Source organism: Camelus dromedarius, chromosome 27 (assembly GCF_036321535.1).
Source record: "Camelus dromedarius isolate mCamDro1 chromosome 27, mCamDro1.pat, whole genome shotgun sequence".
Lineage (NCBI taxonomy): Eukaryota > Metazoa > Chordata > Mammalia > Artiodactyla > Camelidae > Camelus > Camelus dromedarius.
Genome location: NC_087462.1, coordinates 10,717,013 through 10,732,040, shown reverse-complemented (window position 1 = coordinate 10,732,040; position 15,028 = coordinate 10,717,013). Strand labels below are relative to the sequence as shown.

Sequence of the window (15,028 nt, the reverse complement as noted above, 5' to 3'; positions counted from 1 at the left end):
TCACTCTGTTCCCAGTGCCCTGCACAAGACATGACACACAGTAAGTGCTCAATGCATGTTTGCAGAATAAATGAATGTGCCTGAAATTTCTCTACTTCCAAGCTCCACATGCTTCCCTCTGCCAGAGCCATCCTCATCTTTTCTTCTTCTGCTGATCTGAGTTCTCCTTTCCTTTAAGCTTCCTTGCCATCTCCTCCAGGAAGCCCTCAGTGACTTCTCTGCAGCCTCCCAGGAGAACAGATCTGGCAATGAGTCTACTTGGCTTCATCCCTGACCTTTGCAGTGGCCTTAGGCTAGTCACTTCCCCTCTCTGAGTCTCAGTTTCCCTGTCATTAGAATAGAGGCTACAAACCCTAGAGGGTAGGGGTGGAGAGGGTTAACTCCAGAAAACAGAGGTGTTTTGTAGCTTAAGAGCATGGCTGGGCTGGGAGGATTTTCCTGATTAGCAGTAATTTCTATTTTTATTACAGGCTGTTCCCACAGAAGCTGGAGTGGAGCTCGGAAGGTATGGCAAAATCTTGACAAACAGAAGCACTGGGCCCCTCTCAGACCTCCTCCAACTGGAGCTTTTTAATTTGCTCACCCTCCTGTTGGGGAGGGACATGTGCTGCCCAGCGCACAGATTGGGAGACTGGGTGGGCTTCTGGCCCCTGGGCGACCAGGCTGCCTCTGCCACCTACCCACCAGCCAGAGAACCATAGAGAGAGAAGACTAGAAAGAGGTGTCAGGAGGGGATGAGTCCTAACCTTTAGCCACTCTTGACTCAGTTTCCCCAAGTATGAGCTGAGGGGATCGCTTCGTTCCCAGCTATGCCCCAGTCTTGGCATGCAACAGGCACTCAAATACAGGAATGAGAGGGCTGGAGGTAGGTCCCACCTGATTCTCCGCTCCATGGACCCCTGCACAGGCCCCTTGTGACTCAGTTTCCCCCTCTTCTGGATTCAGCCTTGCTGGGCGGGGCCTTGAACCCGAAGGCCAGCGCCGGCTGTTTACCTTGCGGCTGGACGCTGGGCAGGGCCGTGGTGGGCCGTCCCCGGGGCCGGCCACGCCGCGGGGATAAATAGACCGAGCGGGCCTCGTGGGCGACAGAGTGAGCCGCCATCCAGCTCCCCGCTGCCGTCATGGTTTTCACCGCTGCCTGCGTTCTCTTGCTCACCCTGGCCGCCCTCGGCGCTTCTGGACAGGGCCAGATCCCGCTGGGTAAGCTGCCCCTCCCCCATGCCGTGCCCCTAACCCCCAAACGGGCAGGGGGACTCGCAGGAGGCCCGGAGTCGCGGCTTCTTAGGGCTCGGGGACTTTTCGCCGGGTCGTGCGGGGCATAGAAATCACGCAGCGGGGCAGAGGCTCAAGAAATGGGGTGGGCGTTAGGGGTCCCTGCGGTGACGGGGTGAGGATTGGTGATGGGGTCCCCGGGCCCCGACGCCCCACCAGCGCCCCCTGTCAGCACAGGTGCAGACGTGGGTCCGCAGATGCTGCGCGAACTGCAGGAGACCAACGCGGCGCTGCAGGATGTGCGGGAGCTGTTGCGGCAGCAGGTGCTGGCCAGAGTTGGGAAGACAGGGGGTGGGGAGGTGTGGGGGGAGATGCTCAGAGGAGGGGAAGGGGGTCTCGGAAGAAGAGGAGTGTAGGTGAAGGGGAGGAGGACGGGAAAAGGGTGTTCCGGTGGAGGTAGAGAGGGTCCGGGGTTATGGAAAAAGAAAAGGGGCAAAGGGGGTCCCAAGGATAGGGGGTTCCGCGGGAGAGGGTAGGAATCCGTGAGGGGGGAGGGAAATTCCAGGGAAGGAGGAGAGGGGCTGGGAGAGTAAGGATCTGAGAGTAGGGAGTCCCTGGGGAGAGGGTTCCGGCGGAGTGGGTGGGTCTGTGGGAAGGGAGCCTGAGAGAGGGAGAAGGGAGACCTGAGCCAGGAGGAGAGGAATGGAGCCCCGCTGACCACACCCCATCCCCCTTGTACCAAAGGTCAAGGAGATCACGTTCCTGAAAAACACTGTGATGGAGTGTGACGCGTGCGGTGAGCGCAGCTGGGGCTATAGAGATGGGGCGGCGGGAGAGCGAGAAGAGATGGGAAGAGAAAGACGGACAGAGAGAGGACAGACCTAGAGGAAAAGAGACAGAGGAAAAGACGGAGGCTGACAGAGATGGAGAGATTGGATGAGGGATGGAACGAGAGGAACAGGAAGGGGAGACAGAGATTACTGGAGGGGGAGACCCAAAAAGAGCCAGAAACCGTCCGAGAGATGTTGAGAGGTGGAGAGTTACAGAGGGAGAAGCAAAAAAACGGAATGGCGCAGAAATCCAGAGACTGGAGAGACCTTGGCGGGCAAAGTTCGCAGTACGAGGCAGGGTCGCAGAGCCACTGGATCTCGCCACGCCCCCAGAGGCCATCCCCAGGATTGGAACTTGGTCCCGATGGGCTCCGCCCCTGGGCGTGGCCCTGACCAACCCCGCCCCGACCCCCGCAGGGATGCAACCCGCTCGCACCCCTAGACTAACCGTGAGGCCCCTAAGCCAGTGCTCGCCTGGCTTCTGCTTCCCCGGCGTGGCTTGTACCGAGACGGCAAGCGGCGCGCGCTGCGGACCCTGCCCCGCAGGCTTCACCGGCAACGGCTCACATTGCGCCGACGTCAACGAGGTGCGTCCGCCCCCTACCGCCCCGACGATCCTCCAACGCCTGCTCCTACAACTCCCCACCGCCCCGACGACTTCCTCCTCCGCTGGGGGTGCTCTCTCGGAGGATCCCCTCACCTCCAGGGGCGCACATCCAGACGACCTCCCTACAGCCGGGGGACACCCACCCCTACCACCCCCCCTCCACCTGGGACACCAGTCCCGACAACTTCCTCCATAATCAGTGACGTCCACCCCGACGACTCCCCTACCGCGGAGAGTGGTCCGTCTCAACGACCCCCCTCACCGCCAGGGTTCACCAGCCCCGGCGACCCTTCCACCACTGGGAGGCTCCCGCCCCGACGACCTCCTTGCCGCCGGGCACGCACGCCCCGACGACCACTTCCCCCCTCCTCTGGGGACGCCCGCCCTCAAAATTTCTTCCCCCGCCCATGAGCACCCAGCCCTCCGGGTCCCAGGAACAGCCCCCTCCAGGCGGTCCCCTGTCCCTTCCTGGTCTTGTCCCTTCCCCTATCAAGGCAAAGCCGTGTGTGACCCCTTGGACAATGGTACCCCTCTCCAAGTGCTAGCTGATGGCCCTTGAACTTTCCAAGTACAAGCCCAATATGCCCTGAGGCACCGCTCTCGGGGACGCCTAGCTCCACGTCCTCTGCCCCTCCGGGGCTCTTCCTCTCCCAGTGCAGCGCCCATCCTTGTTTCCCCCGCGTCCGCTGCATCAATACCAGTCCCGGCTTCCGCTGCGAGGCTTGCCCGCCAGGGTACAGCGGCCCCACCCACGAGGGCGTAGGACTGGCCTTCGCCAAGGCCAACAAGCAGGTGAGAGCCGTGGGGGGTTGGAGCGGGTAGCCAGGAAGAGCCAGAGTTGGGGGCAATTTCTTTGAGTCAACTCGATCTCCAGCCTCACGGCCTTTTTCCTGCCTCGCCCCAGCGGGAGGGAATAGGGACTTGGGTCGGGGTCAGGGGCAAGATGTAGGGGAGAGGTAGGATTCAGAGGAGGCGTGATCTGGGTGGGAGGTCTGGGGGTATCTGCGTGGGAGTGGTGACCTCTGCCTCCCTCCCACCCAGGTTTGCACGGACATTAACGAGTGTGAGACCGGGCAGCATAACTGCGTCCCCAACTCTGTGTGCGTCAATACTCCGGTAAGGCCTGGGAGGAGTAGGGAAGGACTGAGAGATGGAGGGTGAGGCACGAAGTTCCAGGAGGCTGGGGCTGACCTCCTGTGGCCTGGGCACAGGGCTCCTTTCAGTGCGGCCCGTGCCAGCCCGGCTTCGTGGGCGACCAGGCATCAGGCTGCCGTCGGCGCCCACAGCGCTTCTGCCCAGACGGCACGCCCAGCCCCTGCCACGAGAAGGCTGACTGCGTCCTGGAGCGTGATGGGTCGCGATCGTGCGTAGTGAGTGCGAGCAGGCCGGGTGGGGCGTGGGATGGGGGATCGGGGGTGAGACCACGCCGGAGCACCCACTCACTTCCCCACCCGCAGTGCGCCGTCGGCTGGGCGGGCAACGGGCTTCTCTGCGGCCGCGACACAGACTTGGATGGTTTCCCTGACGAGAAGCTCCGCTGCTCCGAGCGCCAATGCCGCAAGGTGGGCGGGGTCTGGAGGGGCGTGGCTTGGTAGGAGGGTAGGCGGGGCTCCCAGGCCACGCCCCTCATGCCTGCCATGCTCACCCTTAGGACAACTGCGTGACGGTGCCCAACTCAGGGCAGGAGGACGTGGATCGCGATGGCATCGGAGACGCCTGCGATTCGGATGCCGACGGGGACGGCGTCCTTAACGAGGAGGTGAGGCAAAAGCGGGGGCCCAGGGGAGACTGGATGGGGGCTCTGCTTGGGTGAGGAGCGTGGCCTCAGAGGCTGATCTTGCGAGTACCAGAGGGCTGAGGGGGTCCTAGCCGAAGAGGCGGGGCCTCGGAGATGGACTGGTCTGGGCAGTGACCTTTGCCTCTCCAGGCCTGATCACCCCCTCAGTTGGCCCTGATCTCTAGGACAACTGCCCGCTGGTGAGGAACCCAGACCAGCGCAATACGGATGGCGACAAGTGGGGAGATGCTTGCGACAACTGCCGGTCCCAGAAGAACGACGACCAGAAGGACACAGATCAGGATGGCAAAGGCGACGTCTGCGACGACGACATCGACGGCGACCGTGAGTTTTGCAGCAGGGCGGAGAGGAGAGGGAAGGGCGAGCACCGAGGGGCGGGGTTTGGCTGGGGGCGGGGCTTGGCCGGTTTTGAAAGCCCGAGAGGGTGAGCTCGCCTAGGGCTCCAAGGACCACGGACCATTTTCAGGCAGGCAGGAAAATGCAAGCTGGGATACGAGGCCTTGGTAAACAGGAAGGAACTTTTGGCGGATGGGAAGGTGATACCTGTGTTAGATGCTGCAGGAAGGAAGTAAGAGGACAAAGACATGAGCCTGGGGTTTAAGGCCAGGGAGGTACCATTTTTACACCTGGGCAGAGACTCAAGGTGGTGCATTCACAGAACCAGTCCCCTCACCGCTATCCTTTCATGTAGTCTGGGGACTGGGCACGAATACTTTATTTAACTTTGCAGCTACTGGGAGCCAAAGATGGGGTAGTCTTAGACTAGCCCCAGGCCTGGACCTGCCCTGCTGAAGTCAGCCTGGCCCTGTCCCCATCTTGGGGTCCTGTTCTGTCCCCCTGCTTCCTTCAGGGATCCGCAACACAGTGGACAACTGCCCCAGGGTGCCCAACTCAGACCAGAAGGACAGTGATGGCGATGGTATAGGGGATGCCTGTGACAACTGTCCTCAGAAGAGCAACGCAGACCAGGTGACGTCGTCCAGACCCCAGCTGGGTCAGACCCCTGGGATGATCCCCAGGCTGGTTAACAAGACTCCAGCCCAGTCTAATCAGCCTTGGGGGTGGGGCAGTGTTCACTGGGGTCAAGAATACTTTGGCTCTGGAACTGGGGGTGAGTGGGAGGCTTCTGAATTCCTCTGCTCTGATCGTGGGCGCCTACATCCTTCCCCCTCCAGAGGGATGTGGACCACGACTTTGTGGGAGACGCTTGTGACAGCGACCAAGACCAGTAAGGAGGCAATCTGGGGCTGAGATGGGGGCTCAGGGTGGGCAGCTCCTGACCCGGCTTTCTGGGGTCTCATTGTCTCTCTGCCCTACTTAGGGATGGGGATGGGCACCAGGACTCTCGGGACAACTGCCCCACAGTGCCCAACAGTGCCCAGCAGGACTCAGACCACGATGGCCAGGGTGATGCCTGTGATGATGATGATGACAACGACGGGGTCCCCGACAGTCGGGACAACTGCCGCCTGGTGCCCAACCCAGGCCAGGAAGACGTGGACCGTAAGGCAGCGGGCAGGGCCTGCGGTGGGACAGTGTGGAGCCACTAGGATGAGGTTTGGGGTGGGCTTGGTGGGGCCAGGGGCATGTGTGAGCGCAGCAGGAGGCATGGTGAGGGCAGGGCCAGTAACTTGCATGGGCGTGACCAGGCCTAGAACAGGGCCTGGTGCTGATTCCACTACCGTGTGGGGGGGGTCTTCCACTTCCTTTCAGGGGACGGCGTGGGCGATGCGTGCCAGGGAGACTTCGATGCGGACAAGGTGGTGGACAAGATCGATGTGTGTCCGGAGAACGCTGAGGTCACTCTCACTGACTTCCGGGCCTTCCAGACGGTCGTGCTGGACCCCGAGGGCGACGCGCAGATAGACCCCAACTGGGTGGTGCTCAACCAGGTAGGGGCAGGGCTCAGGCGGAAGGAGCCCAGGACCTCTACAGCAGGTCCCAAGCTGTGTGCGGGGAGCCAAGGGCCCAAACGGTTGGCCTGAGGCCCCTCCTCCTTTGAACCCACCAGGGGATGGAGATCGTGCAGACGATGAACAGCGACCCTGGCCTGGCTGTGGGTGAGACTCGGGGAGGAGCTAGGCCCTGCAGAGAGCTGTTCTGGGGGGCAGGGCCAGAGGAGAGGCGGGGTAGGGGCCGGCCTGGACTCAGGAAAGGCGGGGCCAGGTTGGGTGGTTTAGGCTCCTGGTAGGTGGTTCTGGACTCTGGAGGCGCGGCGGGGTCTGGGACGGATCTGGGCCCCAATGGGGCAGAGGCTAGCGTCCCTTCCTCTCCCCAGGTTATACCGCCTTCAATGGCGTGGATTTTGAAGGCACATTCCACGTGAACACGGTCACGGATGATGACTACGCCGGTTTCATCTTTGGCTACCAGGACAGCTCCAGCTTCTACGTGGTCATGTGGAAGCAGATGGAGCAGACTTATTGGCAGGCAAACCCTTTCCGTGCGGTGGCAGAGCCTGGCATCCAGCTCAAGGTGCTGGGCCCTATGTGAACTCCTGGTCTCAATGACATCGTGGAGGCCCCAAATCCTTCCATACATCCCCAAAGTCTTACAATACCCATACCCGCCCAGCCCTGATCATTCTATGGACTTCAAAATCCTTCCATCCAAATCCTCCCGGTTCCTCTCACAGGCCCTCAAATACTCCCTGGGGTCCCCCAATCTTCCTTTGGGCCCCAAAACCTTCTCACAGACCCCTAAATTCCCCTCCCTTTTCAAATCCTCCTGCAGACCCCCTAGACTCCAGTATTTTACTGAAACCCTAAAATTCCCCCAAGTCCTCTAGATCCCAGTTTATCCCATGGACACCTCAAACTTTCCACAATTCACTAAACCCTCCTGCAGATCCCCCATATACTCCCAGACCTGAGACCTGTCCCCAGACTCCCAAATTCTCTCCATGAGCCTCCAGACCATTGCTGGACACACCCCACACACACCTACCTGGAAACCTCCATGTAGCCTCCAAGAAGGCTTCTTTGTGGGTCTCCCATCCAGGCATACCTGCCCTCCTACTCCTCTATGACCTGCAGCTCCTTGCCTGTTTCGGGGATCTGATGGCCTGTGTGGTCTCTGACCCCCTTCCTCTGTTCCCGGGCACGGCAGGCTGTGAAGTCCTCCACAGGCCCTGGGGAGCAGCTTCGGAATGCACTGTGGCACACAGGGGACACAGCATCACAAGTGCAGCTGCTGTGGAAGGACCCCCGCAACGTGGGCTGGAAGGACAAGACATCCTACCGCTGGTTCCTGCAGCACCGGCCCCAAGTGGGCTACATCAGGTGAGAGCCCGCCCTCTGCCAGGGGGCCAGGTGTCCCTGCTCTATCCTGGTTCTTGAGGGAAGTGCTTCAGGGGACCCTGGCCCCCTTATCTGTAAAATGGAAATGATGCAGTTTGAATGAACTGTTTGGCACTGCGGCATGACACCCCTCCCAGGACCCGGCACACAGTGGAAGTTGGGGTCTTTCTTATCCATTCCCGTTTTGTCAATCCCCACTCTGTGCTGCCAGGAAGTCCAGGTGCTATGCTAAGCACCTACTGTCTGCAGGATCCTAGATGTCCATCCTCTCATACAAGGAAACTGAGGCTCAGGTCAGGAACCCCCTCTACCCTGAGTGTGGCCCCAGCAGGGGGACACATGGCCCCCACTCCTACAGAGGAGGGGGCCTAGCTTCTGGGACAGTAGTACTGAAGCTCTGAGAGGGGAGGGCCCGAATCACAGTCCCCTCCTACCCCGCAGAGTGCGTTTCTATGAGGGCCCAGAGCTGGTGGCAGACAGTAATGTGGTTTTGGACACGACCATGCGTGGCGGCCGCTTGGGAGTCTTCTGCTTCTCCCAGGAGAACATCATCTGGGCCAACCTGCGCTACCGCTGCAACGGTAAGGGGGAGGGGGCCCTGTAGGGGCAGGTGGGGAGTCTGCACCGCCCAGCCCCACCCCGCCCCACCTCACTTGCTCACCCTCTCTCCGCAGACACCATCCCTGAGGACTACGAGGTCCAGCGGCTGCTGCAGGCCTAGGGAAGGGGTGGGAACCCGCCCCTGGATGACAGCCACCCTCACAGCTGCCCTCACTGTGGCAGGCCATCAGCACCGGCCGGGGGTGGAGGGAGAGGAGCTCAGAGAGGACAAAATAAAGCATGTGTGTGGCGGAGCGGCCAGCTGTGGTCTCTACTGCAGGGAGATAGTGGGGTCGAGCTCTGAGGGAAGGCTGGGCCAGGGACCCCAGACCCAGGCCTTGGGACACTGGGGGCCTGCTGCTGACTACCCCCTGACTGGCTGGGGCCCTAGCAGCAATGACAAGGAATGTCCAGCCGTGACTGGGAAGCCCCAGGCCTGCTGCTGCATCCCACCCACTCCCCTGGAACGTCTGCCCCAGGATCCTGGGGTGTGTGTGTGAGGGGCTCACATCTGCCTGTCCAAGGTCAAGTGTACCTGTATGTGTGTGTATGTGGCCTCTGTGTGGTTCCTGCCTGGTGCACCTGCAACACCCACAGTTCATCCTTGAAGGGAGAGAAGAGGGCAGGAAAAAAGGGGAGGAAGCAGAGACGAAAACATTGGATTTTTATTACGTTTCATTACAAAGGATGCAAAGGTACAAAGACGATAGCGTCCACGCCAGAGAGGATGGGCAGGGGCTGGCCAAGTGCGCCCTGAGCGCCCGCCCCTGCCCACCATGGGCACCCACGCGTGCGGCCCACGGGACATCTATAGCACAATGTACATGCTGGGGGGTGTGGGGGGCAGAGCCAGCCTGGGGAAGAGGGACACAGGTGGGGCAGGGCTTGGACTGGCAAGTTTGCATATATCAGTGGTACCACCCAGCCCCTGGGAGGGGGCAGTTTCCTACAGAGGGGCATGGCAGGGCCAGTGGGCCTTGGCTGCCAAAGCCCTCCCTCCTGGGGTCTGGTGGCAAGTGCTACAGCTGTGTCCCCTTGTCCCCAGTGGGCAGGAGGTCAGAAGTGACAGATTAGGCATCAACTGCCCCTAAATTCCACAACCCTGCGAGATAGGGGCAACCCACGTGTCACTAGCTCCTTGGGATGGGGTTTTGGGTGCTGGCAAGGAGGGAGGAAGATGGAGGGAGCTGTCTGGAACCAGCATCACCCTGATGTCCAGCCCCTGCTCCCCATCCTGCCTGGGATAAGCCTGGGGCCCGAAGATCTGTGGGCCTTAGCTAGTGACAAGCAGGAACAGAGGCCTGGGTCACAAGCCTCTTGTCTGCTCCCCGGTGCCTTCAGAAGTACCCCATTGCCCAGGCCTGGTGGTGCAGGTCACCCCATCTCTGCTGGGGGAGAACTCATCTGTGCCCAGTCACCTGTGGCACATCAAAGGTTATGAGAGGTGCCTGAGCCCCATGCAGCCAGGACCTCCAAAGACTGAGGGAAACCAGAAACAGAGTTGGCTCAGGCCAACCTGGCCAGGCAAGGCCTGACAAAGGAATACCCCAGGGACCCCCATCACACGCTGTGAAACCCCCCAGAGGATGGGGGCCCAGGGTCCACAGAGAACGCAGGCAGAAACAGACCTGGCTGCCCACCCACCCCAGGCAGGCCTCCAGGGGTAGGTGAGGATCCTCCCCCAGCTCTTCAGGCAAGTGCTCAGGTGGCCACAGCTCCCTCACCTGGAGCATCACCTGCAGGGGCGGTGGGCCAGGCCCAGGGGTGCCAGGTACTTGACCTTGCACCCCTGTGCCCAACCCCGTGCCAAGGGCACCCTGAGGCCTCTGACTATGGTTCCATCAGAACCCAGTGAGGGTGATGGGTGCTGTTGCTCTGTCAGGGCTGGGGGGCAGGGGAGGTAGAGGGTCTCCCTACACCACCAGGCCTCACCACACCCAGCCTGTACCCCAGGGTGGGGATGCCTTCTCTGGAAATGCAGAAACCTCAGAATCCACTTAGGGGCAGAAGTCTGGCGGGATGTTTGGTTATGAACTAGCTCAGGGTTGGCCGAAACGTGGAGGCCTGAGGAGGGGTGCACCATCCCAAGTGTCCTCAGCCCCCTGGAGGCTTCTAGGTCAACAGAGCCCCCCTGAAGGGCAGGTGATCATGAGGGGTCATCAGGCCCAGGATGCTGGAGGAGGGTTGCCCCTGCTGCCTGAGCCCTGCCCAGGCCCCCACAGGCCCTGTACCTATTCCTGTCCCACCTGGCCACAGCCAGCACCTGGCACACAGCCCCCAAACCAGACACCCACCCTGGCGGGACAGATAAATAACATGAGACCTCTTGTCCTCCACGCAGGGGTCTCACTAGCACTTGACAGATGGACATAGAGCTGTCCTCACCTGCCCTGCTGTGACACACGGGCCTTGTGACAGGGCCCACTTGGCTAGACATCCTCCTGGGAGGTCGGCCTCCTGAAGAAATCAGGCCAAACAAACCTACAACATCAGAACCCTCCTGCCCAGCCCCAAACCCCCACAAGCAGATGACAGCAGGCAGACCATAAAGGCTAAGTGTCCGAGGCAGGGCTCCCACCCCCAGTGCACACCCGTCGGGCAGCCAGGAGGCCCTGAGGCCAGTGGAGAGGCTGGAGGTTAGTGTGGAGCATCGTTGGGAAGAGGGTCACACACACACCCCTGTCCTGGCCTGGCCTGGAAGGCCTGATCCCGAGGAGCTCTGTGGACCACAGTGTGGGGAGTGGGGTGGGACCCAGTACAACTGGGGTACCTTCTGCTGTGTGCTCGTCCCCACAGGAGAGCCTGGCCAATTTTTGGATACTGCTGGTTGTGGGTCCCCAAATTTTGCTGAAGGGTTGACCTGCCCTGAGCCTCTCACTGAAGGCCTCAGGGTCCCCTGCCCCAAGGGACTGGCACCAGTGTCAGGGGAAGCAAGGCGTGCAAGGACAGCAAAGAGGGGCTGCAGGATACCCCAAATAGTGCTGCCTGTCTTCCCTCGTTAGGGTGGGGGTGGAGGTCCACACAGGGACCTGAGACAGGGATCCCAAGACTCTTCCTTCTCCCCCAGGTCTGGGCACTGGAGGGGGTGATGCTGATGGGTGGGGGACAGGGGCATAAACTCTTCTCCAGAGGACACAGAGAGAGGCTGACCCCAGCACTCATCCTCAGCCCACGAGCCTCATTGGGGAACCAACTCACCACCCAGAGGGTTCAGGGGACAGAGGGTAAACCAAGGCAGGTGGGGACACACTGGTTGGCTCATACTCCCGAAGGAAAGATTTACACAGCTGAGGGGCCTTGGCCAAAGCGAGCAAGGACGCAGGCAATGGGTCTACATACACTACGCAGGGGCCCCAGCTCAGCCCTCGGCCCTCACGGCGCAGCCTGCCTGAAATCACAGTATTTTCATATCACAAGTCAAAGGGCTGATACCCTTAAGCTGTCTTGTTTCTAAAAGTCTTGGCAATTTAAGAGTATTTAGTAGAGAAGTGACATTTAAGAAGAAAACCCAAATCCCCTGTTGTAGACCCCCAGAGGCCTGCCCAGACCCAGGAGGGGGTGGTGAACCCTTTGAGGACGTCTGGCTGCGGGCTCCTGGTTGGAACCCCTTCCCAGGGAAATCTCTGCACCTACGCCTCTCGTGGGCCGAGTTAATGCAAGGTCACCTGTGCTCCTGGCCGAGGGATGCTAGAAATTGGCCATGGGGCTCTCCTGCCTGTCTGCACCAAGAATGCAGGGCCAGGCAGACTGAAGTATGGGCTGATGGGGCTCCCTCAAGGGGTCCCCAACGACTTGTTTGAAAATTGCATCCAGGATGGTTGCTTGTAATTTTATTAAGGCCATTTTTTTTAAAGTTCTACATACAATTCTAATGGTAATCAAATCCTTCTATGTACATGTAGTTTTTCTGTAAAAAACAAAACAAAACAAAACAACCCTCCCCCAAACCCAGTCCCCATTCTTTGCCCCCAGCCCCCGCCATGGAAAGAGGACAGGCCTTGACCTGGATGGACTGACACTGCATCCCCCAGCCCAGATAACAGTGGCGGAGGCCAAGTGACCAAGGAGGGGGCCCTTCTCATGTGTGGCTGCCCAGCCACTTGGCCACGTGCTAACAGCCTGGCTGGGAAACAGAGGGAGAGTGGTCGTGAGGATCAAATCTGGCTCCCACAGAGGTGGGTGCTCCCAAGGCCCCAGCGGAAGCAGAAACGCACCAGGCAGGAGGAGCCAGCAGGCCACCAGGCAGGTGGAGGAGCGAGTAATAATTCGAGATACGATGTCGGAGGGAATGAAACAGAGGTTCCTATTCCAAAGCAACCGACAGAAAACAAAGCCAGCCCTGCCGCCCACTCACAGGGCCTGTAGGGCAGAGGGACGGCCTCCGGTGCGCCAGTGAACCCCGAAGGATGGTCCACCTCAGCCTCCTGAGGCACTTTGAGAAGCACCTGGAAACCAGCCGATAAAATACATACTGTTCTCTGCCTCCAAACCCAGCCCTGACAGGAGGAGCTATGAAAGGGATGGTGGAGGGGATGAGGGTCGGCTGGTTCTCGGGGTGGGGGTGGCAAAGACAGTCTCACCTCTAGGGCATCTTAGGGCAGACGGGCTGCAGCTGCTGCCGGCCACGGGGTCTGGGATGGGCCCGCCCTGAGGACCAGCTGGCCCCTTCGGGAGGGTCAGGTGGAGCTGGGTCTTTGTGAGACCCTTAATGAAAGCCCTGGCTCCTTTCCAGGAGTCTGTCACACGAGCAGAGCGGAGGTAGCTCTGGCCGCTGCTGCGAGCTTCCCTGGAGAGCCCGCCAGCCCAGCCCGGCCCTAGCCAGCCCAAGCCATCCTCACATCCTGCCGTTTTGAGACAACAGGGCAAAACTAAAAAGGCTGGAGATGCAGCTCAGACCCGGGCAGGTAGCGAACTGCTTCCAGTTAGCTTACAAATATACAGAATGTGGGATTTCTAGAATAAAAACATGCTCTCAGGCAAGTGTTGTCAGGGAGTCAGTTACTCATCTACAACCAAAATGTAAATACAAACCAAAAGAAATAAACAACCCCCCCCAAAAAACACAACGAAAATGCCCTGGCCGCCCCCTCCCTACCCCATTCTTTAAATAATAGTAACAGTGACTACAGTACAGAGAAAGAAAGATGGAAACAAGTTGTGAAACTCCCCAGAAATAATCCCTGCCTCCCCGTGCATCCCAAGCAGGCCTGCTCGTCCTGGGCAGGGGGGTTTCACAGCGAAGGTGGCCACAGAGGGGCCTGGCTGGGGGTGGGTGAGGCTGGGGCCTGGGCTTCCCACTGGGCCCCGGGGAGATTTAGCTGCTTTGCATGCTCTGTTCACATGTTTGCATCCCACCTCCATGGGATGGATTCTAGCATTCTGTGTGTGCTCAGAAATATAAAAGACAGCAGTCCAAATAGTGTTTATTTCACTTCCTGTCCACCTCCCACCCTCTGGCGCCTTCTCCTTTTGGAAGGGTGGGGCTGGCTTGCTACCTAACCACGGGCTGGGGGCGCGGGCGGGTGGGGGGACCAGGGACAAAGGAAGGCAGTGAGAGCTGGACAACAGTCGGAAGATGCACCTCAGCCCACCGCCGTCACAGAGCACAGCGCCCTCCCAAGGCCGGCGGCCCTGCCCAGCACTTTCCGCATCTTACAGGGGGACGAGAGAGCAGGGAGGGTCCGCGGGGGCGACGCGCGACCTCACGCGGGAGAAGGGTGACGGGGATGGGGCGGCGGGCGGGGGGCGCTTGGCGGCATTGCAAGCTCAGAATCACAAGCTCGGCCGTTTGCGAGGGACGGAGCGCCGCCGTCCCTGGGCTCAGGGAGGTGCCGTCGGGACCACTGACCGGTGGGGTGACGGAACCAGGGGCTGGGCGGCAGTGTGGCAGTGTGCCGGGCGTGCCGCTCACAGACGATCCATCCGGAAGGTATCCTCAGTGGCCGGGTCGGCCAGGACCATGTCTGGGTCATTGAGCATGTGCAGTCCGTCCAAGGTCAGGGGGTCAATCTTGAGTTCATCCAGGGGGAACTGGTTGTCAGAGTCGAAGCTGACATCACCGACCCCGGCAAGCGTGCTGGTCAGTTCTTTAGAGAGGCTGGGAGGGGACTCTCCTGTCACTGGGGGTGGGGGGGCGGGGGTACAGACAAAAGGCTCAGCTCAGCCCTGGCTCTCTGCACCCACACTCTGTGCCTCAACAGCCCCCGTCAATGCTCAGGCCACATCAGGGGTGCTCACCTGAGTGGTCTGTCCCCCAGGGGACATTTGCAATGTCCAGGGACAGCTGTTGTCACAACTGGAGAGAATGCTACTGGCATTGGGTAGGTGGAGGCCAGGGATGCTGTTCAATACCCCACAGTACATGGGATTACCCCAACCCAGATGTCGGGGCACCAAGACCAGGAAGCCCTGGGATAACGGCTGCAACACAAACTTCAGTGTGACCTGGTGGGAGCAGGGACCTCTCCCACTTGGCCAGGTTCTACCAGGCAGTCTGCTCTGTGTGCATCAGGAGCCTTCCTATGGGTTGGAGGGAAGCCTGGGTTCCCCAACGGAGACTCAGGTTCAAACCTGGGCTCCCTCCTCTACTTGTGGTGGGACTCTGGGCCTCAGTTTCCCAATCTGGGAAATGGATGTGAAAGTTCTGGTCTTTCTGGGCTGTTGGACAATCATAGGTCCTGAT

General features: G+C 60.2%; 2 protein-coding genes across 7 annotated transcripts in view; one reads left to right on the top strand and one right to left on the bottom strand.

The window, feature by feature from the left end:
- The first annotated feature begins 1,079 nt into the window (after window positions 1-1,079).
- On the top strand, window positions 1,080-8,600 carry COMP (cartilage oligomeric matrix protein). Its single transcript, XM_031437672.2, has 19 exons — window positions 1,080-1,200; window positions 1,450-1,535; window positions 1,957-2,008; window positions 2,460-2,629; window positions 3,304-3,441; window positions 3,691-3,765; window positions 3,861-4,019; window positions 4,107-4,211; window positions 4,301-4,408; window positions 4,612-4,771; window positions 5,298-5,416; window positions 5,623-5,675; window positions 5,769-5,950; window positions 6,161-6,339; window positions 6,459-6,507; window positions 6,726-6,922; window positions 7,556-7,728; window positions 8,188-8,327; window positions 8,421-8,600. The coding sequence occupies exons 1-19, from the start codon at window positions 1,122-1,124 to the stop codon at window positions 8,465-8,467; spliced, it is 2,271 nt and encodes a 756-aa protein (XP_031293532.2). The 5' UTR covers window positions 1,080-1,121; the 3' UTR covers window positions 8,468-8,600.
- Window positions 8,601-8,993: 393 nt separating this feature from the next.
- Window positions 8,994-15,028, bottom strand: part of CRTC1 (CREB regulated transcription coactivator 1) — a 73,837-nt gene continuing 67,802 nt past the window's right edge. For 5 of the 6 annotated variants that reach the window (XM_064480040.1, XM_064480042.1, XM_064480043.1 and 2 more), the window contains one exon: window positions 14,115-14,465. In XM_064480040.1, the coding sequence (XP_064336110.1) occupies window positions 14,254-14,465 (212 nt within the window). In that variant the 3' untranslated portion in view covers window positions 14,115-14,253. Of the gene's footprint in view, window positions 14,466-15,028 lie in introns of all 6 variants that reach the window. The other variant, XM_064480045.1, reaches the window with a different exon arrangement.

Coding starts and splice junctions, on each gene's coding strand:
- COMP (XM_031437672.2), top strand. CDS start 1,122: ATGGTTTTCACCGCTGCCTGCGTTCTCTTGCTCACCCTGGCCGCCCTC. Junction 1,201..1,449: donor ACAGGGCCAGATCCCGCTGG/GTAAGCTGCCCC, acceptor CTGTCAGCACAG/GTGCAGACGTGGGTCCGCAG. Junction 7,729..8,187: donor CCCCAAGTGGGCTACATCAG/GTGAGAGCCCGC, acceptor CCTACCCCGCAG/AGTGCGTTTCTATGAGGGCC.